Source organism: Scyliorhinus torazame, chromosome 17 (genome assembly GCF_047496885.1).
Source record: "Scyliorhinus torazame isolate Kashiwa2021f chromosome 17, sScyTor2.1, whole genome shotgun sequence".
Lineage (NCBI taxonomy): Eukaryota > Metazoa > Chordata > Chondrichthyes > Carcharhiniformes > Scyliorhinidae > Scyliorhinus > Scyliorhinus torazame.
In genome coordinates this window covers 184772668-184798837 of record NC_092723.1, presented here as the reverse complement: position 1 = coordinate 184798837, position 26170 = coordinate 184772668, and the positions used below count along the sequence as shown (strand labels likewise).

The 26170-nt window shown below is 46.1% G+C and overlaps 1 protein-coding gene across 3 annotated transcripts in view; it reads right to left on the bottom strand.

The window, feature by feature from the left end:
• Positions 1–21144, bottom strand: part of ntan1 (N-terminal asparagine amidase) — a 28206-nt gene extending 7062 nt beyond the window's left edge. For all 3 annotated transcript variants that reach the window (XM_072481816.1, XM_072481817.1, XM_072481818.1), the window contains exons 1-5: positions 21007–21144; positions 14377–14479; positions 11618–11683; positions 7879–7987; positions 3211–3284 (exon numbers count right to left, since the gene is read on the bottom strand). In XM_072481816.1, the coding sequence (XP_072337917.1) occupies positions 3211–3284; positions 7879–7987; positions 11618–11683; positions 14377–14479; positions 21007–21087 (433 nt within the window). In that variant the 5' untranslated portion in view covers positions 21088–21144. The remainder of the gene's footprint in view (positions 1–3210; positions 3285–7878; positions 7988–11617; positions 11684–14376; positions 14480–21006) is intronic.
• Positions 21145–26170: the final 5026 nt, after the last annotated feature.

The window sequence follows — 26170 nt, the reverse complement described above, 5'->3', positions numbered from 1 at the left end:
ACCTATTTTTAGTTTTTAAGTGTACAGATCACCAACAACCTGTCCTGGTCCCCCCCATGCTGAAACTATAGTTAAAGCCCACCAACGATTTTACTTTCTCAGAAGACTAAGGAAATTTGGCATGTCAGCCGCGACCCTCACCAACTTCTACAAATGCACCATAGAAAGCATTATTTCTGGTTGTATCACAGCTCGGTATGGAGCCTGCTCTGCCCAAGATCGCAGGAAACTACAATATGTGAATGTAGCCCAGTCCATCACGCAAACCAGCCTCCCATCCATTGACTCTATCTATAATTCCCGCTGCCTCGGAAAGGCAGCCAGCATAATTAAGGAACCCACGCACCCCGGACATGCTCTCTTCCACCTTCTTCCGTCAGGAAAAAGATACCAAAGTTTGAGGTCACGTACCAACCGACTCAAGAACAGCTTCTTCCCTACTGCCATCAGACTTTTGAATGGACCTACCTCGTATTAAGTTGATCTTTTCTCTACACCTTGCTATAACTGTAACATTATATTCTGCAGTCTCTCCTTCCTTCCCTATGTATGGTATGAAAATGAAATGAAAATTGCTTATTGTCACAAGTAGGCCTCAATGAAGTTAGTGAAAAGCCCCTAGTCGCCACATTCCGGCGCCTGTTCGGGGAGGCTGGTACAGGAATTGAACCGTGCTGCTGGCCTGCCTTGGTCTGCTTTAAAAGCCAGCCATTTAGCCCAGTGTGCTAAACCAGCCCCTATGCATCGTTTGTACAGCATGCAAGAAACAATACTTTTCACTGTATACTAATACATGTGACAATAATAAATCAAATCAAAATCAAATATAGTTAGATTCATGTTGGACAAAAGTGCTGTTTGTGTGGGTGTTTGTTCAATTGAAACTATGCTTAGAGAGGGTTACAGTGGGAAAAGCAAATAAACTAACAGCAGATTGTGTCCGTTGCTTAGCAAATGGAGGCCTGTTTGTGGTAGAAAAGCTTTTGGGATTTAGTTTTAGCTGAATTTATTTGCAGTTGAAGATAGGACACTGGGGAGTGAATATCTTTCAAATCTGCCAGTAAAAGACAAGCTGGACAAGACAAGGGACCAATAAGGGGGCAGGCTTCCCAAAGAACCAGATACAGTCCAGATAAGCAGGGAATTGGAACAGAGTGTCTTACGAGGGGCTGGTTTAGCACACTGGGCTAAATAGCTGGCTTGTAATGCAGACCAAGGCAGGCCAGCAGCACGGTTCAATTCCTGTACCAGCCTCCCTGAACAGGCGCCGGAATGTGGCGACTAGGGGCTTTTCACGGTAACTTCATTGAAGCCTACTTGTGACAATAAGCGATTATTATTAGTAGTAGAAGTACAAAGGTATTCTTCAGAAGAATTCAAGGTGAAGGCAGACAAGTGTTGTGAGTGAAAGAGCTGCAGTAACCAGATTTAAAGTGGGAAAGCAGACGAGGTAAATTAAAAATTTGCCATTTCAATAGTCTGGGAATCGACAGTGAAAGCAATTGTGAACAGTTTATAAAACGGTCAAGGCCGGTTTATAAAACCTGGACGCTGGATTCTTTGTTAAAAGTGGAGCGGAAGCTTTGTTTGAAAGTAATTTGGAAAACTTGACAGGATTTTGGAATGCAAACCGCCGGTGGAAAGCATTGTTGTGGAAGAAGATTTTTAAGCGTATGTGAGGGAATGGTGTTTGAAAACTCTCACGTGACAATCATTTTGAGGGGAATCCACAGACATTAACTTGGGTTCAGAGCGAGTGCGTGCATTTAACCACAGCCAACTTGTGTTTAAATGGACTTTGCGTAGAAGACCACTGTAGCTCAAGATAAGCTTTGTAATCAGTGCTAACCTTAAAATCTGTGTGGATTTGTGAAGCTTGCGGAGGGGGGGGGGGGGGGGGGGGGGGGAATATTATCATAATCAACTTGTCATGTTTAATAAATGTTTTTTTCCTTGCTGTTTCAAACTAATGAGTGGTTCTGTGACTCTGTTCCTCAACGTTTTCTAAAAAAAAAGTAGAAGTTATAGTCTTTTGAGCCAGGGTTCCATTCTGGGACCTTCCCGTCCAGTTATAACATCAACTAGGATCATAACACTACAATCAAATAACTAAAATGGTCATATCGCTAACAAAGCACCTTTGGCGATTAACACAGATGAATTTCTCCTTTGTTTCTGTCAATGGTGGAATACCCATTGAGTTAATTAAATCAGAAAATGTTCTTTATCCACAGACTAAGGCAAGAGGTAAATCTCACCCTCTAATTCAAGAATGGCAAAGCTTTCAGCCAGAGGGCCACATCTGGGTATGGATATTGTATAAGGAGCCGGCTATAAATGGTCAAGACGCCATCCAAGAGGAAAAAACAACTCCGATTTACATTTAGAAAGCATCTTTAACTTGGTAAAACATTCTACGGCACTTTACATATGCATTAACAGAAAATTTGATACGGAGTCAAATAACAATTCTACAATAACTAGTGACTAAAAGCTTAATAATAAAAAGATAGACTTTATGGAGCATCTTTTTAAAAAAAAAAATTTAGAGTACCCAATTCATTTTTTCCAATTAAGGGGCAATTCAGCGTGGCCAATCCACCTACCCTGCACATCTTTGGGTTGTGGGGGCGAAACTCACGCAAACACGGGGAGAATGTGCAAACTCCACACGGACAGTGACCCAGAGCCGGGATCGAACCTGGGACCTCGGCGCCGTGAGGCAGCAGGGCTAACCCACTGCGCCACCGTGCTGACAACTTTATGGAGCATCTTAAAGGACAAGAGGGAGTTTAGAGGCAGAGAACTTAGGGAGGGAATTCCAGAGCTTTGTGCCTAAACAGCTGAAGGCACTTTAGCCAATGGAGGGAAGGATAGAATCAGGGGTGCAGAAGAGGCTAAAATTGGAAGAAGGTAAAGTTCTCAGGTTTATAGGGCCGGAGAAGATAACAGATTTTGGGAGGATATTTTTTAAAATCATAGAATATTTCCCCGAGGGAAATCACAACGGATGAATCAAAACTTAGGAAACCTATTTCCTCAGAGATAATGATCTTATCATTAAACAGAAAGCAAAAAAAATACAATTGACAACAATTTCAATCATACTGTATTTCTTTTTGTTTGTCACCACATATTACCACAAAATACACTCCTATATAACTCAAATTTCCAAATGTCTCAATAGTAAAATACAAGATTAAAACTTACTGAGCAATTCAAGAGTGAGTGTGTGTGACAATGACCTTTCATCAATGAATCCTCCGATAAGGTGAACTTCATATCTAAAATACAAAATTACAACAATTTCACAACATTTTGGGAAGAAAACATTTAGGTTGGAAAATCCTATGATTACACAAACATTAATATTCCTAGTCAGATCAGGAGAGCCACAGAGGAGAAAATAAATTCAAATATATTTTTTCAGACATGGTTGTCTCATTATAAATGTACATGAAACGTGGGTGACCCACATAAGGATATCTGACAGTCGACACTGTGTTCAGCTTTGGTCTTCAGCTGGAGATGTTCCGAGGAATCTAGACTGCTTCCTTCATGACATTACTGTCCAGGCCTCCTCTAAATGACCCTTTTCTAAAGAGGAACTGGAACATCCAAATTTTATTTTTTTTGCCCCACCACAGTTCCCCAGTAACTACCTTAACAAAGGTGTAATGCTGCTCAAGGAAGTGAACCTCGACTAACCCACCCTATGCACCAATGCAGGATATTAATGTCTGCATGCCCTTGCGAAAATTGTGGAACTGCAATATGCAATTCGACTTGACGTGTAAGAGCGTTAATCACTGCTTTATACAGAATGACTGTTTTCAATAGTTTCAAGGTGAATAAAACAATAAAACCCGCAGACCAAGCTAAAATCGATCTTTTATTAGTCTCTTTAATATTAAAAAAAGGCATCGCTTCTCTGCCTTTTGATTAAGCTGAGCACGGGATCAGGTGTAATGCCTGGATCTGGTATGTCTCTCTTGTAGGGACCATGAATTAGATTCAATTGGAATTTGATTTGGTTTTTGGAGCAGGCAAGGAGCTGGATTAGGGGTTCGCCCCACTCTGAGCCCTGGCTTTGTAACTCTGATAAAGTAATAAGAAAATAAAAAATAAATTTTTAAAAACTATTTAAAAAAGGCACAATTTCCTGCTTCATCCGTCCGACTCAGATGGAGAAGGCAGACGGAGTATAATGTGGGAAAATGTGCACTTGTCCACTTTGCCAGAATAGGAAAGCAGTATACGATCTAAAGCAGAGAGAGTGCAGAACTCGGAGGTCGGGAGAGATCTGGGTGACCTGGTAGATGAATCACAAAATGTTAGTCTGCAGGTACAGCAAGGGATTATGATGGCAAATGGAATGATGGGGGTGTATATTCCATTCCCATTGCAATAAACAGAGGGGACTTTTCCTGCAGCTGTACAGGGCCTTGGGGCGACCACATCTGAAGTACAGTGTACTGGTTGGTCTCCACTTTTGAAAAAAATATATAATTGCATTAGAAACAGTTGAGAGACGGTTGACTCGACCATCCCTACGATGAAGGGCGTGTCTTATGAAGAAAGATTCAGACTTCCGGGTGCGGCTATGTAGAGCTAGGTCGCATATTCGGTAGCTCCCGCTTGGAACGGACTTTTGGGCTCTTTTGCAGGGCCCCCACGGCATTTGTTTGACATTTCCCGGTGTGGCAAGAGGACTGCAACACTCCCCTGATGGTGTCCCCCAGGAGGGTTGTGTCTTTTGGCTGCCAGGTCCGGCAGAAGCAGTGGAAGATTTGGCTGCAATCAGGATAAACAGGGCCCCTTCCAGCATGCAAGCGGGGGAAGGGCAAGCTTAAAGCTGCAAACTGACCTGAGGACCTTTATCAAAAGTGAATTCTAACAGCAGAGGGAACAACTGTGAAAAGATCTCACCAGGGCCACTGAAGAAGCGGGGACGAGGCTTCCGGTGGCAGCTATGGAGGAGTAGGTCACGCATTCGGCAGCTCCCGTCTGGAACGGACACTTAGACCTTTTTCAGGAGTTTCCACGGACATTTTGGGGCAGATTGGTGAAGAGAACACTGCCAAAAGGATTCCCTCTCGAGACTTTTGGGCTCTTTTCAGGGCCCCCAAGGGCACTTTTTCGACGTTTCCCGGTGTGGGAAGGAGTTAATAATAGTTCCCCGTCAGTATATGGCTTCAACTAGGAACGGGGTGACAAATAAGGTGGTGGTGGACCAGAAGAAGGGAGGGAAGAAGGACAAAATGGTGGCGGGCGGAGACCAGGCAGCGTGGAGGCAGTGGGCGGAGGAGCAACTGGAGGGTATCCAGCGCTGCCTCAGAGAGATTAAAAAGGACCTGCTAGAGCCGATGAGGGCTTCTATTGATAAGCTGCTGGAGACACAGGCGGCCCAGGGGGTGGCGATCCGAGAGGCTCAACAAAAGATCTCTGACAATGAGGACGCGATCTTAGCCCTGGTGGTAAAGGTGGAGGCGCACGAGGCGCTCCACAAGAAATGGCAGGAGCGGTTCGAGGAGATGGAGAATCGGTCGAGGCAGATGAATCTGCGGATTCTGAGCCTCCCGGAGGGGCCGGACGTGAGGGCCTATGTGGTCACCATGTTAAACTCGCTGATGGGAGCGGGGTCCTTCCAGGGGCCCCTGGAGCTGGAAGGGGCCCATAGAGTGTTGGCGAGGAGGCTCAAGGCTAACGAGCCTCCGCGGGCGGTGCTGGTGCGGTTCCATCGGTTCGTCGATCGGGAGTGTGTGCTCAGGTGGGCCAAGAAGGAGAGGAGCAGCAGGTGGGAGAACGCGGAGGTTCGGATATATCAGGACTGGAGTGTGGAGGTGGCGAAGAGGGGGGCCGGGTACAATCGAGCGAAGGCGGTGCTGCACAGGAAGGGGGTGATGTTTGGCATGTTGCAGCCGGCGCGATTGTGGGTTACCTACAAGGACCGGCACCATTATTTTGAGTCTCCGGAGGAGGCGTGGGCCTTTGTTCAGGCCGAGAAGCTGGACACAGACTGAGGGTCGGGATGGGCGATTGGGGACTGTGGTGGATATGTTATGCCTATTTTTGGTTCGGGGGGGGGGGGGGGGGGCCTTTGCATTGTTTTGGGTTTCTTTTTCTCTGTGTTTTTCTCTTTCGGGTTGAGGAGGGTAGATGGGGCGGGTTGGGCACTGTTTTGGTTGGTGGCGGGACCTGGTAGGTGGAGAGCGCGGGATTGTTTTCCCGCGCCGAAGACTGGGGGGGCGGGACCGGGGCGGGGAAGCGAGGATTGTTTCCCGCGCTTAGAACGGAGGGGGAGAGCCTGTGAATGGGGAGCGGGAGAGGAGGGTGTGCCACACAATGGGAGGAGTCGAAGGGGAGGCGGGAGTGGCCGGGGTCAGCAGGAGTCAGCTGACTTGCGGAAGTGCAATGGGGGAGTAAACCAGCTAGGATGGGTCCTAGCCGGGGAGGGGGGGATCGAGTTGCTGCTGCTAAGATCAAGGAGGAGCTGGAGCGAGTGGGGTGGGTCAAGACGGGGGTATGCCGCTGTGGGAACGGGCCGGGTGTGGGGTGCGGGCGCGTGGCTGGCCGAGGAGGGGTCATGGCTAGTCGGCGGGCGGGTAGCCCCCTAATCCGGCTGATAACCTGGAATGTAAGGGGACTGAATGGGCCGGTCAAGCGGGCCCACGTGTTCGCGCACCTGAAGGGGCTCAAGGCGGATGTGGTTATGCTCCAGGAGACACACCTGAAGGTGGCAGACCAGGTAAGACTGAGGAAGGGGTGGGTAGGTCAGGTGTTTCACTCGGGGCTGGATGCCAAAAATCGAGGGGTGGCGACCTTGGTGGGAAAGAAGGTGTTATTCGAGGCGTCGAGCATTGTGGCAGATAATGGCGGTAGGTACATAATAGTAAGTGGTAAATTGCAGGCAGAGAGGGTGGTACTGGTCAATGTGTATGCTCCGAACTGGGACGATGCGGGTTTTATGCGGCTTATGTTGGGTCGGATCCCAGACTTGGAAGTGGGGGGCCTGATAATGGGGGGAGACTTTAACACGGTGTTGGATCCTGCACTGGATCGCTCCAGGTCTAGGACGGGTAGGAAGCCGGCGGCGGCTAGAGTGTTGAGGGGATTTATGGACCAAATGGGAGGGGTGGACCCTTGGAGATTTGCAAGGCCGGGGGTAGGGAATTTTCATTCTTCTCACATGTCCATAAGGCTTATTCTCGAATGAAGAAAGATTCAACAGGTCTGACTGATGCACATTAGTTTAGAAGAATGAGAGGTGATCTTAACTGAAACATACAGGATCCTGAGAGGACTTGACAGAGTGGGTACGATGTAACTCAGGGACACAGATTAAAAATAAGAAGTCTTCCCTTTTAAGATGGAGATGAGAATTTTCCTTTCTCAGAGGGCCATTAGTAAGTGGAATTATCTTCCCCAGAAAGCAGTTTGGCTGGATCGTTGGATATCTTCACAGCAGAGTTGGTTAAGATGTTTGACAGACAAGGGCTATGTGAACGCTGTTACTGGTCCACATTATTTAGGTTACCCTACACTGTTGCAATGGGGAGGGAAGGACATCACAACCTTCACTAAAGTCCCAAATGCATTAAGTGTTTCGCTTAACTCTCTTAGTCAACGCTAAGATTAAACATCTTACTAAAAGTAACTGAGAATTGCTTAGGTTGCTCTTTCCTGGATCATAACATAATGCTAGATGGTAGACTTAAAAGTTGTGACAACCAGGGCACAATGCTGATCACAATTGTACATGGTCATGAAGTTCTACAAATCACCATTATTTATTATTTGAAAATGCAGGTGGAATACGTCAGGTGTGAACTAAGGTTTCCCTTTACCAGCATTTTGTGTAGTGCACTAAAAGCTTACCTTCCAGAATCACATCCGACTGACAAGGACTTCGTAGCGTTTAACATTAAAGACACCATCCTTTCTGTTTCTGATCCATCACAGTGCCCCAAACATGTAGCCCCACTCCCTAAAAATTAATCCAGATAAAGTGCATTAAGTAAAAGGATGGATTTTTTTCTTCTTAATTTCTGTGATGTGGACATTGTTGTCAGGGCGCCAACTGGCTGCCCATCCCGAATTACTCTTGAATTAAGTAGATTTAATTTGTTTTTAAATATGAACGTGGTTGTATATTCTATACCAGCACAATTTGAAATTGAATACTGGTTCATAGATTATCATAGAATTTACAGTGCAGAAGGAGGCCATTCAGCCCATCGAGTCTGCACCGGCTCTTGGAAAGAGCACCCTACCCAAGGTCAACACCTCCACCCTATCCCCATAACCCCACCCAACACTAAGGGCAATTTTGGACACTAAGGGCAATTTATCATGGCCAATCCACCTAACCCGCACATCTTTGGACTGTGGGAGGAAACCGGAGCACCCGGAGGAAACCCACGCACACACGGGGAGGATGTGCAGACTCCGCACAGACAGTGACCCAAGCCAGAATCGAACCTGGGACCTTGGAGCTGTGAAGCAATTGTGCTATCCACAAGGCTACCGTGCTGCCCAGGTAGCTAATTACAGCATTTTGTGTAGTGCTAATTACACTAGAGTACAATATCTCATCTAGATACCACCTACAAAGGCCAGTTTGGATGTAGAATTGGAAGAGGGAACAAAAATGAACAAGAAGTCATCCATTTGTTTATATGAAATCAACTTCTCGTCATATTTAAAAATCTTCGGGCAAATTATGGCTATTAATTTAGCTACTGGCTAAATTATGGCTATTAATTTACTGGCTAATAATCCAATTCTATTCACAGTTCATTATGTTTTATGATGTAGCTCTCCCATCTACAAGGTTCAAATCAGGAGCACAGTAAGAAGTCTTGCAACACCAAGTTAAAGTCCAACAGGTGTGTTTCGAATCACTAGCTTTCAGAGCGCTGCTCCTTCCTCAGCTGTGCTCCGAAAGCGAGTGATTTGAAACAAATCTGTTGGACTTTAACCTGGTGTTGCAAGACTTCTTACTGTGCTCGCCCCAGTCCAACGCCGGCATCTCCACATCAAATCAGGAGTGTGATGGAATAGTCCCCATTTATCAGGATGAGTGCAGCTCCAACAACATAAAGCGATCAACATCACCCAGGACAGAGAAGCCCGCTTGATTGGCACTCCATCAATCAGGTTAAATATCCAATCTTTCCATCACTGGTGGATTGTGGCTGTGGTATGTACTATTGACAGGATGCAATGGAATGCGGCCAGTAGCCTCTTCAGAAAAAGCCTTGATCTCCACCAGTGTAGCAAATCACACACTATACCAGAGATGGGCAACTCCCTCATCTCAGGGGGCCACAAGATTGAAATTGGGCTTTTTCACTAACCGTGACCCTTGAATAAGATTAAATACATTTAATACATAATTACAGAATCATTCGTGCAGAACAGAATTCATAGAATCATTACAGTGCAGAAGGAAGCCAGTTGGCCCATGGAGTCTACACCAACTCTCTGAAAGAGCACCCTATCCCAGTAACCCCACCTAACCTTATGAACACGAAGAGGCAATTTACACTGTGGGAGGAAACAGGAGCACCCGGAGGAAACGCACGCAGACACGAGGAGAACGTGCAGACTCCACACCGTCACCCAAGGTGATAATTGACCCAGGTTTCTGGCACTGTAAGGCAGCAATGCTAACCACTGTGTCACATGCCGAATGTTTTACAATAGAAAATGTTTAATCAGTCATATATTAATAGAACTGTCATGAATGGTAAAAATAAAATTAATATTTACACTTTGGACGCACGGCTCTTACAGTCAACGTTGTGAGCAATCAGCACACACCTCACTTCACTCACCCTCGCTTTACATGTGGATCACTTCAGTCATGCTGGTAGGAAAAAAACTATGTGGGTGGAAATCAGCAGAATGTGGCATCCCTGCGAGTGAACAAAATATCTTGTGGGGCGCGCTTAGAACCCTGATGGGCCACATGTGGAACCCAGGCCGCAGGTTTCCACCACTGCACGGTACTGAGTTGGGCATGTGATGTCGTTCATTCATCATCACTAGATCAAATTATTTGAGGACGTTACCAGTGCAGTAGATAACGGGGAGCCAATGGGTGTGGTATATCTGGATTTCCAGAAAGCTTTTGACAAGGTGCCACACAAAAGGTTGCTGCATAAACTAAAGATGCATGGCATTGAGGGTAAAGTGGTAGCATGGGTAGAGGATTGGTTAACTAACAGAAAGCAGAGAGTGGGGATAAATGGGTGTTTCTCTGGTTGGCAACCTGTAAATAGTGGGGTCCCTCAAGGATCAGTGTTGGGCCCGCAGTTGTTCACAATTTACATAGATAATTTGGAGTTGGGGACCAAGTGCAATGTGTCAAAGTTTGCAGACAACACTAAGATGAGTGGTAAAGCAAAAAGTGCAGAGGATACCGGAAGTCTGCAGAAGGATTTGGATAAGTTAGGTGAATGGGCTAGGGTCTGGCAGATGGAATTCAATGTTGCCAAGTGTGAGGCTATCCATTTTGGGAGGAATAACAGCAGAATGGGTTATTTAAACGGTAAGATGTTAAAACATGCTGCTGTGCAGAGGGACCTGGGTGTGCTGGTGCACGAGTCGCAAAAAGTTGGTGTGCAGGTGCAACAGGTGATTAAGAAGGCAAATCGAGTTTTGTCTTTCATTGCTAGAGGGATGGAGTTCAAGACTAGGGAGGTTATGCTGCAATTGTATAGGGTGTTGGTGAGGCCACATCTGGAGTATTGTGTTCAGTTTTGGTCTCCTTACCTGAGAAAGGACATAGTGGCACTGGAGGGAGTGCAGAGGAGATTCATTAGGTTGATCCCAGAGTTGAGGGGATTAGATTATGACGAGAGGTTGAGTAGACTGGGACTGTACTCATTGGAGTTTAGAAGGATGCGGGGGGCTTTTATTGAAACAAATAAAATTATGAAGGGAATAGATAGGATAGATGCGGGCAGGTTGTTTCCACTGGTCGGGGAAAGCAGAACTAGGGGGCATAGCCTCAAAATAAGGGGAAGTAGATTTAGGACCGAGTTTAGGAGGAACTTCTTCACCCAAAGGGTTGTGAATCTCTGGAATTCCTTGCCCAGCGAAGCAGTTGAGGCTCCTTCTTTAAACGTTTTTAAGAAAAAGATAGATACCTTTCTAAAGAATAAAGGGATTCGGGGATATGGTGTACGGGCCGGAGAGTGGAGCCGAGTCCACAAAGATCAGCCATGATCTCATTAAATGGCGGAGCAGGCTCGAGGGGCCAGATGGCCTACTCCTGTTCCTAGTTCTTATGTTCTTAAAGATCTGGAACTCACTATCTTGCAGCACAGGCTGCCAATAGTTCAAGACGGCTTATCACCACTTTCTCAAGGGCAGTTAGGGGCAAGCAATAACTTCTGGCCTTGCTAGCAAAGATTATAACACTAGAATTATTTTAAAAATATCTAATATTGCTTGCTCTGCTGATTGGCGTTTAATTATAAAACTGCCAAATTTCAGAGATTGGAAAGTTTGTGTCCATTTTGGTTTGTTGCGAGTGCAGGCACTTATCTACACTGTTCTACACAATGAATCTTTCTCAATTGCACCACTGTATAACACCTCTCATTACCTGTGTGTCGCAGCACAACCATGTGGCAGGTGGTTGCATCGTCTGTTCCAAGTATAGACACAGAATCTGTGATTAAAGACAAGAAAATAGGAGTCAACGTCTCTACATTTTACAATAAACAATTTTTTTTAGCTCAGTATTCCCATCTCTGCGCGAAGGATTCAATGGAAATGTTACTCCTGTTGAATTAGAATTAAATTGCCCAGGTTGTTTCCTGACCATAAAGAATTGTGTAAGTGAGACACCAGACTTGCAACACTGAATAAATATAGCACAATAGACACGCCTAACAATATACCTACAGGCGTTAAACAAACAGTCCACACCCAATTTAGGCTCTTGGCTTGGTTTGGATTTGTTTATTGTCACGTGTACCGAGGTACAGTGAAAAGTATTTTTCTGCGAGCAGCTCAACAGATCATTAAGTACATGGGAAGAAAAGGAAATAAAAGAAAATACAAAATAGGGCAACACAAGGTACACAATGTAACCACATAACACCGGCATCGGGTGAAGCATACAGGGGTGTAGTGCTAATGAGGTCAGTCCATAAGAGGGTTGTTTAGGAGTCTGGTAACAGCAGGGAAGAAGCTGTTTTTGAGTCTGTTCATGCGTGTTCTCAGACTTCTGTATCTCCTGCCAGTTGGAAGAGCGAGTAAGCCGGGTGGGAGGGGTCTTTGATTATGCTGCCCCATTTCCCAGGCAGCGGGAGGTGTAGATGGAGTCAATGGATGGGAGGCAGGTTCGTGTGATGGACTGGGCGGTGTTCACGACTCTCTGAAGTTTCTTGCGTCCTGGGCCGAGCAGTTGCCATACCAGGCTGTGATGCAGCCTGATAGGATGCTTTCTATGGTGCATCTGTAAAAGTTGGTAAGGGCTGATGTGGACATGCCGAATACCCTTAGTTTCCTGAGGAAGTATAGGCGCTGTTGTGCTTTCTTGGTGGTAGCGTCGACGTGGGTGGACCAGGACAGATTTTTGGAGATGTGCACCCCTAGGAATTTGAAACTGCTAACCATCTCCACCTCGGCCCCGTTGATGCTGACAGGGGTGTGTACAGTACTTTGCTTCCTGAAGTCAATGACCAGCTCTTTAGTATTGCTGGCATTGAGGGAGAGATTGTTGTCGCTACACCACTCCACTAGGTTCTCAATCTCCCTCCTGTATTCGGACTCATCGTTATTCGAGATCCGGCCCACTATGGTCATATCGTCAGCAAACTTGAAGATGGAGTTGGAACCATATTTTGCCACGCAGTCGTGTGTGTACAGGGAGTAGAGTAGGGGGCTAAGTACGCAGCCTTGCGGGGCCCCGGTATTGAGGACTATTGTATCCTTAAGGGGGAGGGGTTGTTGTTCAATCTTACTGATTGTGGTCTGTTGGTCAGAAAGTCGAGGATCCAGTTGCAGAGTGGGGAGCCAAGTCCTAGGTTTTGGAGCTTTGATATGAGCTTGGCTGGGATTATGGTGTTGAAGGCGGAGTTGTAGTCAATAAATAGGAGTCTGATGTAGGAATCCTTGTTGTCGAGGTGCTCTAGGGATGAGTGTCGGGCCAGGGAAATGGCGTCCGCTGTGGACCGGTTGCGACGGTATGCGAATTGCAGTGGATCAAGGCGTTCTGGCAGTGTAGAGGTGATGCGCTTCATGATCAACCTCTCGAAGTACTTTGTTACGACTGAAGTCAGGGCCACCGGACGGTAGTCATTGAGGCACGTTGCCTGGTTCTTCTTTGGCACCGGTATGATGGTGGCCTGCTTGGCACATTACATAGTGCTACTTTGTACTCATAATTAGCTGATCTTATTTCACCATTTAAACATTCATGACTGCGTGACATAGACGGGCTTGTTCATCGGACATCAGGCTTTGAATCCAGAACATCTCTCTCCTACTTGACAAAAGTCCATAAAATGGATGGCTTGTACCCTTATCCCTGGGAAGCCTTTACTTTCTCCCATCATAATTAATATCTTCTTCGGCGATCACTCGCTAAGGAGTATGATTGTTTACCCAAGAAACTCTGTGTTACTAATCATGGGCCCTAGCATGGCAGATGAGACTGAGCATAGAGCCGCAACTTCGACCGCACACTTGGCAGGTGGTTACAGGAGGTGGGATCGATCCATGGACTCTAGGTCACTGGTATTCCTTTCTCAGGCTCCTTTTCCAGGCCTCCTCTTGCCATCAGGAGTACTCGAGGAATTTTGTCACTTAGATCAGGAGGTTCCTCCAAGTAGGTCGCTTCTGATCACATCAAGTACAATCCAGCCTCACTCTCCTCTGCCAATGCCATCAACCTCTGTAGCCTGGTAAAAATGTGTATCCTTTCTTTCGCTACCAAGTGTGTCATCAAAACTTTCTTTCCTGCCCACTCCACCTTTACCTCGAACAACTGTTATGAGCAACTCGTGGATTTTTTTTGTCAGGAAGATTTGAGCTATGTATAACTCCGCCCATATCTTCAACTATAACTGTGAGGCAGCAAAGTAACAAACTAAAACTTAATTTATGGAACACCTTTTTAAAAAATGTTTGGAGATAGTGCGCCACCTGGTGCACTAACTGACTCCATCATACTCTGGGAGGCAGCTGGGTCGGCTTTACATTGTGCGACAGACATTAATTTGGGAGAACGAAAATTAAAATATATAAATCAGATCCTTAAAATGAATCTTGGAGATTGGAAAACATAGATGGCAATTTGCAATTCTTCATTCCTGTAATTTTATCTTCAAAAATGTGAAAGATAATGATGCTTACCACCCTGGGGGGTTATTGCTGCTAATTCTCTTTGCTGAACATATAAAAGACCTTTAGGATCTATCTTCCGTACTGGCTTTGACTTCAGACGGTTTGCACCTTCCTGTATGAAAGAACAAAATTTGTGTTTACTGTTGTGCAATATGTAGTTTACGTTCAGTGAGAGAGTCTGCATCCACTTCTGGTCACCCCGCTCTACCTCACCTGAAAAAATGGGTCCCAGAATAAGAAAGTTCTGGTATGAAACTTTTAGTTTCTCCAGTTGGAATATTTAGCAATTATATCTTTCACTATCCTCTAAATTTGTTTTGTTCTCTGGCATTGATTTATCCAAGCAAATTCAATAAGGATCCCATCTTGGGTTGCAAGAAGCAAAATTTGATCCTTTACAATTTCTATACAATCTTTGGATTGATGATATGCCATTAAATCTGTATTTATCCAGTGACACACTAATACTCAGAATGATTGGATTTGTTTATTGTCACGTGTACAGTGAAAAGTATTTTTCTGCGAGCAGCTCAAACAGATAATTAAGTACATGAAAAGAAAAGACATAATAGGGCAACACAAGGTACACAATGTAAATACAGAGACACCGGCATCGGATGAAGGTAGTATTAATCAGGTCAGTCCATAAGAGGGTTGTTTAGGAGTCTGGTAACAGCGGGGAAGAAGCTGTTTTTGAAACTGTTCGTGCGTGTTCTCAGATTTTGAATCTCCCGATGGAAGAAGTAGGAAGAGTGAGTAAGCCGAGTGGGAGGGATCTTTGATTATGTTCCCCGCTTTCCCCAGACAGCGGGAGGTGTAGATTGCTATGTTTGAAACTCATGATTGAACTAGTTATTCCAGATGATAGACGTCTAATCACAATGCAGATTAAGAGCATGTCACAAATGTCAGTGATGTAATTCGACTGCAGTGTATGTGTGTGCTTCTTGAACATGAGGAAGGAGCCACGTAGCCCAGACCTCAAGAATACAGGAGGGAGATAGAGAACCTAGTGGAGTGGTGTAACAATGACAATCTCTCCCTCAATGTCAGCAAAACTAAGGAGCTGGTCATTGACTTCAGGAAGAAAGTATCGTACACACCTCTGTCTGCATCAATGGTGCCAAGGTGGAGATGGTTGACGGCTTCAAGTTCCTAGGTGTGCACATCACCAACAATCAGTCCTGGTCCACGCACATCGATGCTACCACCAGAAAGCAAAACAGCACCTATACTTCCTCAGGAAACTAAGGAAATTCGGCATGTCCACACGGACTCTTACCAACTTTTACAGAAGCACCATAGAAAGCATCCTATCAGGCTGCATCACAGCCTGGTATGGCAACTGCTCGGCCCAAGACCGTAAGGAAGTACAGAGAGTCGTGAACACCGCCCAGTCCATCACACGAACCTGCCGCCCATCCATGGAGTCCATCTACACCTCCCGCTGCCTGGGGAAAGCGGGCAGTATAATCAAAGATCCCTCCCACCCTCGTTATTCTCTCTTCCAACTTCTTCCGTCGGGCAGGAGATACAGATGTCTGAGAACACGCACGAACAGATTCAAAAACAGCTACTTCCCCGCTGTTACCAGACTCATGGACTGAACTGATCTCTCCACACATCTTCTCTACTGAGTAGTCCTACACTCGGTATGCTTCACCCAATGTCTGTGTATTTACATTGCGTATCTATCGTATGTCCTTTGTTTTTTCATGTATGGAACGATCTGTATGGACTGTACGCAGAACAATACTTTTCATTGTACCTCGGTACACGTGACAATAAACCCAAATCCTTTCACAGATTTAATGGCCACCCTGTCCTGTGCAGAGTGTGTGCCTCCTGAACAATGTGGAAGGAGCCACAGCGCCCAGACCTTTCACCGATTTAATGGCCACCCCATCTAGGGCAGCTGACTTAACAAGTTCAGCAATGGGGCACTATAATTAGTCCCTGGCTAGGAAGAGGGATAGAGAAAAGTCTGGATTCTCACTTTTGGTCAGGGTACCTGCTGAAAAGGTTGCATGCCTTTAAACACTGTGGCACAAAGTAATACCGAATGCAGAGAATTGTTTAGTCAGACTACACACACAGGATCATGGACCGGGCTGCAATTCAGCCTCATCGGCACAGCAGCGCCTGAACTTTAATTCAGCAAACAATCAGTATAAACAGGGGCTGAGCACTATTGCACCCAGATCACAACACTTATACTGACTGCACAATGATACACATAGAGGTTGCTACATGGGTTCAGGGCAGGAAGCCAAATCACTCCACTGAATCTAATGGGTCTTCAGCAGCGCTGTTCTATTTTAAAATACATAGCAGTAAAAGTGTTACAACATGGGACCAGGCATCCAGCACAACCACGTCATGTCAGCATTTACCATCAATCTGAGAAAGGAGTTCTCAACACATTTATGCATCTTCTTCCCAAAGTCCTTCAACTCCTTTTCCTTCATCCTCTATCTAATCTAATTTTGACATATCTTCTGTTTCAAAGACTGTCCTTGTATGCAAATTTCACACCCTCCAACTCTGTAAAGAGATGCCCTCTGTTCTACCTTGATTTTAATTCTGTACCTGTGACTCCATGTTCTTCACCCAACCACTAGCAGCAATCTATTCCCATGGGGAGGCTGTGGCGTAGTGATATTGTCACTGGATTAGTAATCCAGAGACCCAGGGCATTGCTCTGGGGACCCCGGTTGAAATCCCACCACGGCACATGGTTAAATTTAAATTCAATAAAAATCTGGAATGAAAAGGCCAACGATGACCATGGATGGAACCATTGCCGATTGTTGTAAAAACCCACCTGGTTCACTAATGTCCTTTAGGGAAGGAAATCTGTTATCCTTACCTGATCTGACCTCCATGTGACTCCAGGCCCACAGCAATGTGGTCGACTCTTAAATGTCCTCAAGGATGGGCAATAAATGCTGGCCCAGCCAGCGACACCCACATTGTAGCCATGTAAAATGGCTGACTCCCGATTAGAATGGTCAAACCCCGATTTAAAATGGCGAACGGAAGAGGCTGATGGGAAAATCAGCCAAGAGGACTCAAACGGACAGCTGCAGGTAAAACAGTGTATTCACCTCTGGGGAAGTCAGTCCAGACCGATACCTGCAGCCATCAACATCACAACAACCCAGCCATCTGCATTTTAATCAGCCATCCCCGGGAACAAATGCTACAAATTAACAATTGAAAGCCGACCCAGACCTTTCGGGGCCAGCAGGGGCTGACACAAAGAAAGGTAAACGACCACCCACCAATCAAGGAATCGCTCCAGTATTGGAGCATATCGAACCAAGTGATTGGGACCAAGTCCAATCACTTGGAACCAGGTACAAGGTCCGCCCCGAGAGGCGGGAAGCCCCTGGGGACTATAAGAATAGGGGCCAAGTTCAAATCGACCCTTCTCTTCCTGCTCGCAACCTTCGAGACCCTTCTACAAGAAACCGTAAGTTTTACTCCAGCGATCGCTACCAGATAGGCACTCCTGACTATCGACTTGTACCAGCTTTTGAATCCCGCAGGCTCAGAACCAATTCGAAAGACCATTCGTTTCCCTGACCTGGTGGGCCATTTTCAAAAGTTAAGTATTGGCCTTTAGTGGTAGGTAGTAGTCTAGAAGTAGGATTATTGTATAAGTATTAATTGCTGTATATAATAAATAAGCGTTGATTTAACTCTTACTAAGCGGTGTGTTGCATTATTAATCATTACTTGGACTTGAACCACGTGGCGGTATCAGAAAGATACCTGGCGACTCATGAGCAAAGGTGACAGAATAAGAATAAGTAAACTAAGGCTAAAACGAGCAACAACATCCCATGGGCAAATAAAAATAAACATGTCCCATCTTTTTTTAAACACTTCATCATATAAGACACAAGTTTTTCCGAGATTTTCCTCTGGATTGCCATTTTCCCACATTAGGCAGCGCTCGAAGTGAAGCTGCGTTTGTTGCACCCATTTGTCTGAACAGCCATCCTATTCCTGGAGCCCAATATTACACATTCACAAAGGATCAGGTGTAAAAATGAAGATTGCTTCTTCACAAATAACATTAAGAAGGACTTTTTAGTGCCCTCTGCCAAGAAAGATGTGGCAAAGTTTACAGAGCAGGAACTGTCAGTTAAACTGCTGTCCCAGTATAAAAAATATAAAATGCACAGGCTTACAATGATTTAACTCACAGGAAGTAGTTAAAGAAAACACCAATTAAAAACAAGAATTCCTTTATCTCTTGAAATAGAGGAATTGATTATTCTAGGGAGTGAAACTTAATACTGAGTAAACGTTATATGCCATGTTCTCGCTAAAGGTCATTCAAATTCTTTAGTGTTAGTAAAATAATTAGTATTTTATTTGATCCTTCACGGTTCCTAATCTAAAGAGGAAAATCTGAAAATAAATTTATTCATAATGAATGTCTTCCACGAGTAGCCCATTCACTCAGATTTTATACGGTTAGTCTTGTTGGTCTGGTAGTCCTTCATAAAGGGCAGCACAGTAGCACAATGGTTAGCACTATTGTTTCACAGTGCCAATGTCCCAGGTTCGATTCCCGGCTTGGGTCACTGTCTGTGCGGAGTCTGCACGTTCTCCCCGTGTCTGCGTGGGTTTCCTCCGGGTGCTCCGGTTTCCTCCCACAAGTCCCGAAAAACCTGCTGTTAGGTGAATTGGACATTCTGAATTCTCCCTCTACCCAAACAGGCGCCTGAGTGCAGGGCTTTTCACAGTAACTTCATTGCAGTGTTAACGTAAGCCTATTTGTGACAATAATAAAGAGTATTATTATTATTATTAAGGTTGCCAAACCCTTCAGGATAATTTGGAATCTTCAGGAATAAAGGTTTGTTCTCCAAGACACTGTTGCGTGCAGCTGAGGAGAAAAAAAATAATGTTTTTGGTTGATAAGTTTAAAAATATTGCAGATGTGGCAGCAAGGGGCTGGAAGCAGATATTGCAAAGAAAGGATTTTCATTTTTGTAAGGCCTTTCATGAGATCAAACAATCCAAGGCCCTTTGTTGACAACAAAGTACTCTTTGAAATGTATTGTCCAGTCATGGAGAACGATGCAGCCATCAGTTTGTTCACAAGACAGATCCAGCAAACGGAAATGAGATGGATGATCACATAATGGGTATTTGTTTGTGATGTTGGTCCAAGACCAAATTTTTTTTTCATATACATTTAGAGTACCCAATTATTATTTTTTTCATTTGTTTTTTAGGGGCAATTTAGCGTGGCCAATCCACCTAACCTGCAAATCTTTGGGTTGTGGGGGTGAAACCCACGCAGACACGGGGAGAATGTGCAAACTCCACACGGACAGTGACCCAGGGCCGGGATTCAAACCCGGGTCCTCAGCGCCGCAGTTCCAGTGCTAACCAGTGCGCAAACATGCTGCCCGTCCACGACCAAATATTAATAACGACAGAACCTCCAGAAACAATTTCAAACCAGTTGCATATATGATATCCAGTATACAATGGTCAGCACCATTCGTGATTTCTCAGATACTGGAGCAGTCCATGTCCATATGCAGCAAGACCTGGTTCCAGGGATGAGAAACCAGTTATGAGGATAGATTGGAGAGGTTGGGACTGTTCTCCTTAGATGAGAAGAATGCTATGAGGAGATTTGATAGAGATATTCAAAATCATGAGAGGGCTGGACAGAGAAGTGTGATGGAAGGTCAATGGAGGCATTCAAGAGGGCATTAAATGATTACTTGAATAGAAACAATGTGTGCAGGGGTGCAAGGAAAAGGCACGGGATTGGCACTTGGTCATGATGCTCACTTGGACAGTCGGTGCAGACTGAATCGCCCATTTCTGTACCGCAACAATTCTGTGATTCTAGAGTTAGTGTACCCTCACCACAGGGACTGCAGCGCTTCAAGAAGGTGGCTCACCACTACCTTTGCTAGGGCAATTAGTGATGGGGCAATAAATATAGGTCCAGCCAGCGATGCCCACGGCCCATAAACAAATAAAGAAATCTTTTCGCCTCCTCAACAATACAGAATATGGTTTGGGAGGCATTCAAAATTTGCTCTACGCACTGAACAACAAGTGTGCAATGTTACTTGTATAAGTGAACTGGCCTCTTCCTTCAGGCACTGGCTCCAGACAGGCAAACCCAGACAGGCAAACCCAGAACCCAGACAAGTAAAGCCAGACAGGCAAACCCAGAACCCAGACAAGTAAAGCCAGACAGGCAAACCCAGAACCCAGACAAGTAAAGCCAGACAGGCAAACCCAGAACCCAGGCAGGCAAACCCAGAACCCAGACAGGCAAATCCAGAACCCAGACAAGTAAAGCCAGACAGGCAAACCCAGAACCCAGACAAGTAAAGCCAGACAGGCAAACCCAGAACCCAGACAGGCAAACCCAGAACGCAGACAGGTAAAGCCAGACAGGCAAACCCAGAACCCAGACAGGCAAACCCAGAACCCAGACAGGCAAACCCAGAATCCAGACACGTAAAGCCAGAACCCAGACAGGTAAAGCCAGACAGGCAAACCCAGAATCCAGACAGGTAAAGCCAGACAGGTAAGTTCAGCCCAGCCCCAAACTGGACACGCCTCTCAGTGAATACAGCGCCAGCTCACCTCTAACTGCGAGTAACGATCAATGAAGTCCGCCGTTGAGGACGGCAGCTGAATTCTGTGGTCATTGATGAGAAGCGGCATTGCTGCACCGACCGCTTCCCCAGTCGCCCGCCACAGGCAGCACACCCGCCCGCGGTGCTCTCTGGAGGTTGTAGTTTCCGGCCGGGCACAGCACCGTCATTTCCGGAGAGGGCCGGGAACTACATGCCCCACAATGCCGCGCGGCCCAGCTCCAGGCCGAGGACAGTGAGACCAGTGTGTGCACAGACTCTGCAGCCACAACATCAGCCTCCCCCCAACTCACACAACAAGCAAAACCCTACACAGACTGGCAATCTGAAATTAAAACAGATAGGGCTGGAAATCGAACTGTTATTGGAGTGTCGGCTGGTGAAGAGAGGGGTTGTAAAATGTAAAAAAACAAATAAAAATATTTTCAAAGAAACATTTGGAGTGATGGAAAGAAAATTGGCTTCACCAATATTCTATTAGTTTTTCAGGGACAGGCTTGTTTCCACTTTTTCCCGGAATGTGGGTGTTGGTGACTAGGCCAGCATTTTCTCTGCATCCCCGGTTGACCTCGAGTAGATGGTGGTGAGGTTCCTTGAACTGCTGCAGCGTATGCGGTGCAGGTAGTGCTGTTAGGGAGGGAAGTTCAAGCGTTTGACCCAGTGATAGTGGAGGAATGGTACATTGTGTGCGGCTTGAAGGGAAACTTGCAGGAGGTGATGTTCCTATGCACTGGCAGCCCTTGCCCTTCTAGGTGCTAGAAGTCATGGGTTTTACAGCCGTCAGGTGCGTTGGTGAAGTCCTACAGTGCACCTTGTAGATGGTGCATACTGCTGCCACTGTGCTTTGGTAGTGGAGGAAGTGGATATTGGAGATAGGATGGGGTGCCAAACAAGCGGGCTGCTACATCTTTGATGGTGTCGAGCTTTATCAGTGTTGTTGGAGCTGCACTCACTCAGGCAAGTATTCAATCACTCCTGACTTGTGCCTTGTAGGTGGTGGACAGGCTTTGGGGAGTTAGGAGGTGAGTTACTTAGAACATAGAACAATACAGCGCAGTACAGGCCCTTCGGCCCACGATGTTGCACCGAAACAAAAGCCATCTAACCTACACTATGCCATTATCATCCATATGTTTATCCAATAAACTTTTAAATGCCCTCAATGTTGGCGAGTTCACTACTGTAGCAGGTAGGGCATTCCACGGCCTCACTACTCTTTGCGTAAAGAACCTACCTCTGACCTCTGTCCCATATCTATTACCCCTCAGTTTAAAATTATGTCCCCTCGTGCCAGCCATATCCATCCGCGGGAGAAGGCTCTCCCTGTCCACCCTATCCAACCCCCTGATCATTTTGTATGCCTCTATTAAGTCTCCCCTTAACCTTCTTATCTCCAACGAAAACAACCTCAAGTCCATCAGCCTTTCCTCATAAGATTTTCCCTCCATACCAGGCAACATCCTGGTAAATCTCCTCTGCACCCGCTCCAAAGCCTCCACGTCCTTCCTATAATGCGGTGACCAGAACTGTACGCAATACTCCAAATGCGGCCGTACCAGAGTTCTGTACAGCTGCAACATGACCTCCCGACACCGGAACTCAATCCCTCTACCAATAAAGGCCAACACTCCATAGGCCTTCTTCACAACCCTATCAACCTGGGTGGCAACTTTCAGGGATCTATGTACATGGACTTGCCACACATTTCCCAGCCTCTGTCCCGCTCTTGTAGCCACAGTCTGATCCAGTTCAATTTCTGGTCAACATAACCCCTGGATGTTGATTACAGGGGATTCAGCGATGGCAATGCCATTGATTATCAAAGGAGTGTGGACACGGACTGATTCTGTAGGAGTCCTCACAAATAGTGCTAAACATTGTACAATCATCAGTGAAGACCCCCACTTCTGACTTCATAATTGAGGGAAAGTCATTGATGAAGCAGCTGGAGATGATTGGGTCTAGGAACTCCTGGAGCCGAGATGATTGACCTTGAACAACCACCATCGTCCTGTGTACTAGGTATGATTTCAACCAGTGGAGCTTTCTCTCAATTCCCATTGACTCATTTTGCGAGGACTCCTTGATGCCATACTCTAGTAAAACGCTGCCTTGATGTCAAGTGCATTCACTTTCACTTTGCCTCTCAAGTTCAGCTCTTTTGTCCATATTTGGACTCAGCCTGTAATGAGGTCAGAAGCTGAGTTTCCCTGGCAGAACCTAAACCGAGCGTCAGTGAGTAGGTTATTGATGAGTAAGTGCCGCTTGATAGCATTGCCGATGACCTCCAGGTCCACCTGGATTTTAGCCACAGCCCCTTTAATGGCTGGACAACCTCCAGGAACTTGCTCAGTACCGTACACAAACCACCAGACCCTACTTGAAGGATATGCTGCCAATCTAACAGCAGCTGATGTAGCCAATTGCGGCCCAACAGGTTAGGGCTGTTTCCTTGCACAACGAGCGGAAGGTGCATCAACTGGTGCCCAGAAACCACAAGAGGGTGAACCCCACAATATTCAATCGTTTCCCTGCATAAATGGCCAAGCAAACCGCCGTGTCAGCCAAAGGCAGTGTATGCATGCCCTGTTTGATCAGATGAAAAGTGCTCTGCGCCACTACAGAAATGGCTGCTCACATATCCAGCTCCATTTGGAGAATATGACCATTCAATTGTACATAAACGTGGATAGGGGCCACATGGGGAGCTGCCAAACAGTTCAGCTGCATCTCAGCCTCATCCACGCCCTCTTCTGGGTCATCCCGATGCAAGGCCCGGCCCTGTGCGTCCAACTGCCGGTGGGTAAGCCTAGTCCATATGTAGCGCACGGACCGCAATCGCTTTCAGCCAAGTCCAGGGACAATGCACGTCTCGGCAGCCAGCTCTTCGCACAGAGGCCAGAGTCACCGCGGCGTTCAGGCCAGGCCACGGGGATACCACAAAAGGGGTAATCCTGCAAAACCTTCACCTCCATCCCTTGTATCTCTTGGACCCCGTATTCAGCACTTCCTTGGTTTAAGGGGAGCTGCAGCGACTTCCGAAAAGTTAGGGAGACTTCACCCAAAAGCTTTTTCTGAGTTTCCATATTATTAAATTGGCAGACCAGGCGATCATGGTACATATTGGACAAAACAGTTCCATTCTCACAAAACTCTGCTGTCTTGTGTAGCCAAGACACAAACACGGTGTCGGATTCACCGGTGGACCTCCCTGCCATATAAACCGATATCTTTGGATGATTATCAACAGGGTTGGGTTGAAGTGTCACGTGCTGGTCAAACACGCACGTATCTGGCATTGTCGGTTACGGGAGACTCTGGATCACCCCTAACGTATGCAGTCCACAGGCCATCAACAGTATGACCGTTTGCCGCTTATTGGCCCGGAAGAAAGAATGCATTCGTTCAGCGTATTGGTTCCAGTCTTGAACACCGGCATCAAATGCATCTAACCGCCCAAACAGAGACATGGTGAATCAAAGAAATACAAACATGGGTCCAGAAAATCAGGGCGGTGGCTCAGCTGAGAAGGTTGCAGCGCCAACAGCAAACCAGTTTACTCCTCATCGCCAGTTTAATAAGGACATGGAGTCCACACCGAGTAAAAATAAGAAGTTTTATTTACAAACGATACATGTATACTTTCTGGTAGACCCCTACCCTTTATGGTCAGTGCCTTATTGGCCGACCTTATATACACTGGGTAATTGAGATACCCGCCCTTAGCAAAGGAGTAAGTACTCTGCAAGGAGCATGGGTAAGACAAGCATTTCCACTCCGTTACGTCTCGTGCTGGGTATTACAATGGGACTATTTGTGGAGCCTCCTCCATCAGTTAAGTTGTTTAACTCCCCACCACCATTCACAACTGGATGTGACAGGACTGCAGAGCTTAGGTCTGATCCATTGGTTGTTGGAATCGCTTGCTCTATCACACTCTGCTTCTGCTGTATGGCATTCAAATAGTCCTGTGATTAGCTTCTTCAGGTTGACACCTTATTTTTAGATGCGCCTGGTTCTGCTCTCGGCATGCCCTCCTGCAATCTTCATCGAATCAGCGTTGATCCCCCGGTTTCATAGCAATGGTAGAGTGGGGGATATGCCAGGCCATGAGGTTACAGATTGTGATTGAGTACAATTCTGCTGTTGCTGAAAGTACACAGCGTCTCATGGATGCCCAGTTTTGAGTTGCTAAATCTGTTCAAAATCTATCCCAATAAGCATGTTGTTAGTGTCACACAAAGTGATGGAGGGTATCCGCAATGTGAAGCAGGACTTTGTCTCCACAAAGACGGTGTGTATGCATCTGGGATGGCCAGGTCCCGATTACAAAATGGACACTTGCAAAGAATGCAGGGAAAATTGGACAATGCTAAGAAACAAGCAGGTGCAAGTTTGGTCTGTTGATTAGAACCTTAAACACCAGACAGGACAGAAACTGCCAAGCAATCTACATACTAATGAGCCATCTCCGGGGACAAAAGGGAAACATTTAGATACACAATGTTAAGGCAGACACCCCAGCGCCAGAAAAGACTAAGACGAAGCAGACCAAGTCACCTAGGACACGCCCAGCGATCAGGGAAGCACCCCTCTATTGGAGGAAGATCGATACAGATGATTGGGAAAGACCCAATTAGTTGAGGCCAAGTTCAAGGCCCGCCCAAAAGCACGAGAAGCCCTTTTTAGCATAAAAGGTATTCCCCCCAAGGGAGAATCTTCCTTCTTTGGCTTTGGCTCTCACTGGAGAGACCAGCCTAGCAGCTACAGCAGACCAAGTAAGTTCCAAGTCAATGCACACTACGAGATAGACGCTCCTAGTTGCTACCCTGTAAGCATATCAACCCAGCAGCCTCAGAACCGAGCAACGGCCATTGTTCCTCTGACTGAGTGGGCGCCCGAAGCTAAGTATAGGCTTTAGTAATAGTGGTAGTTTAGTTTGTAGAGTTTATGCATGAGTAGATTTGACTGTGTGTAAATAAATGAGCATTGCTTTTGAACTTACTAACTGGTGTATCGAGTCATTGATCAGTATTCGGTTCTGAACCTTATGGCGGTGTCGAAAGATACCTGCCGACTCTTGAGCAAACGTAATTAAACTGAGCCAAATGAAGAGTCAACCAAAGAGAGCAACATTTAAGAGCCAACCAAAG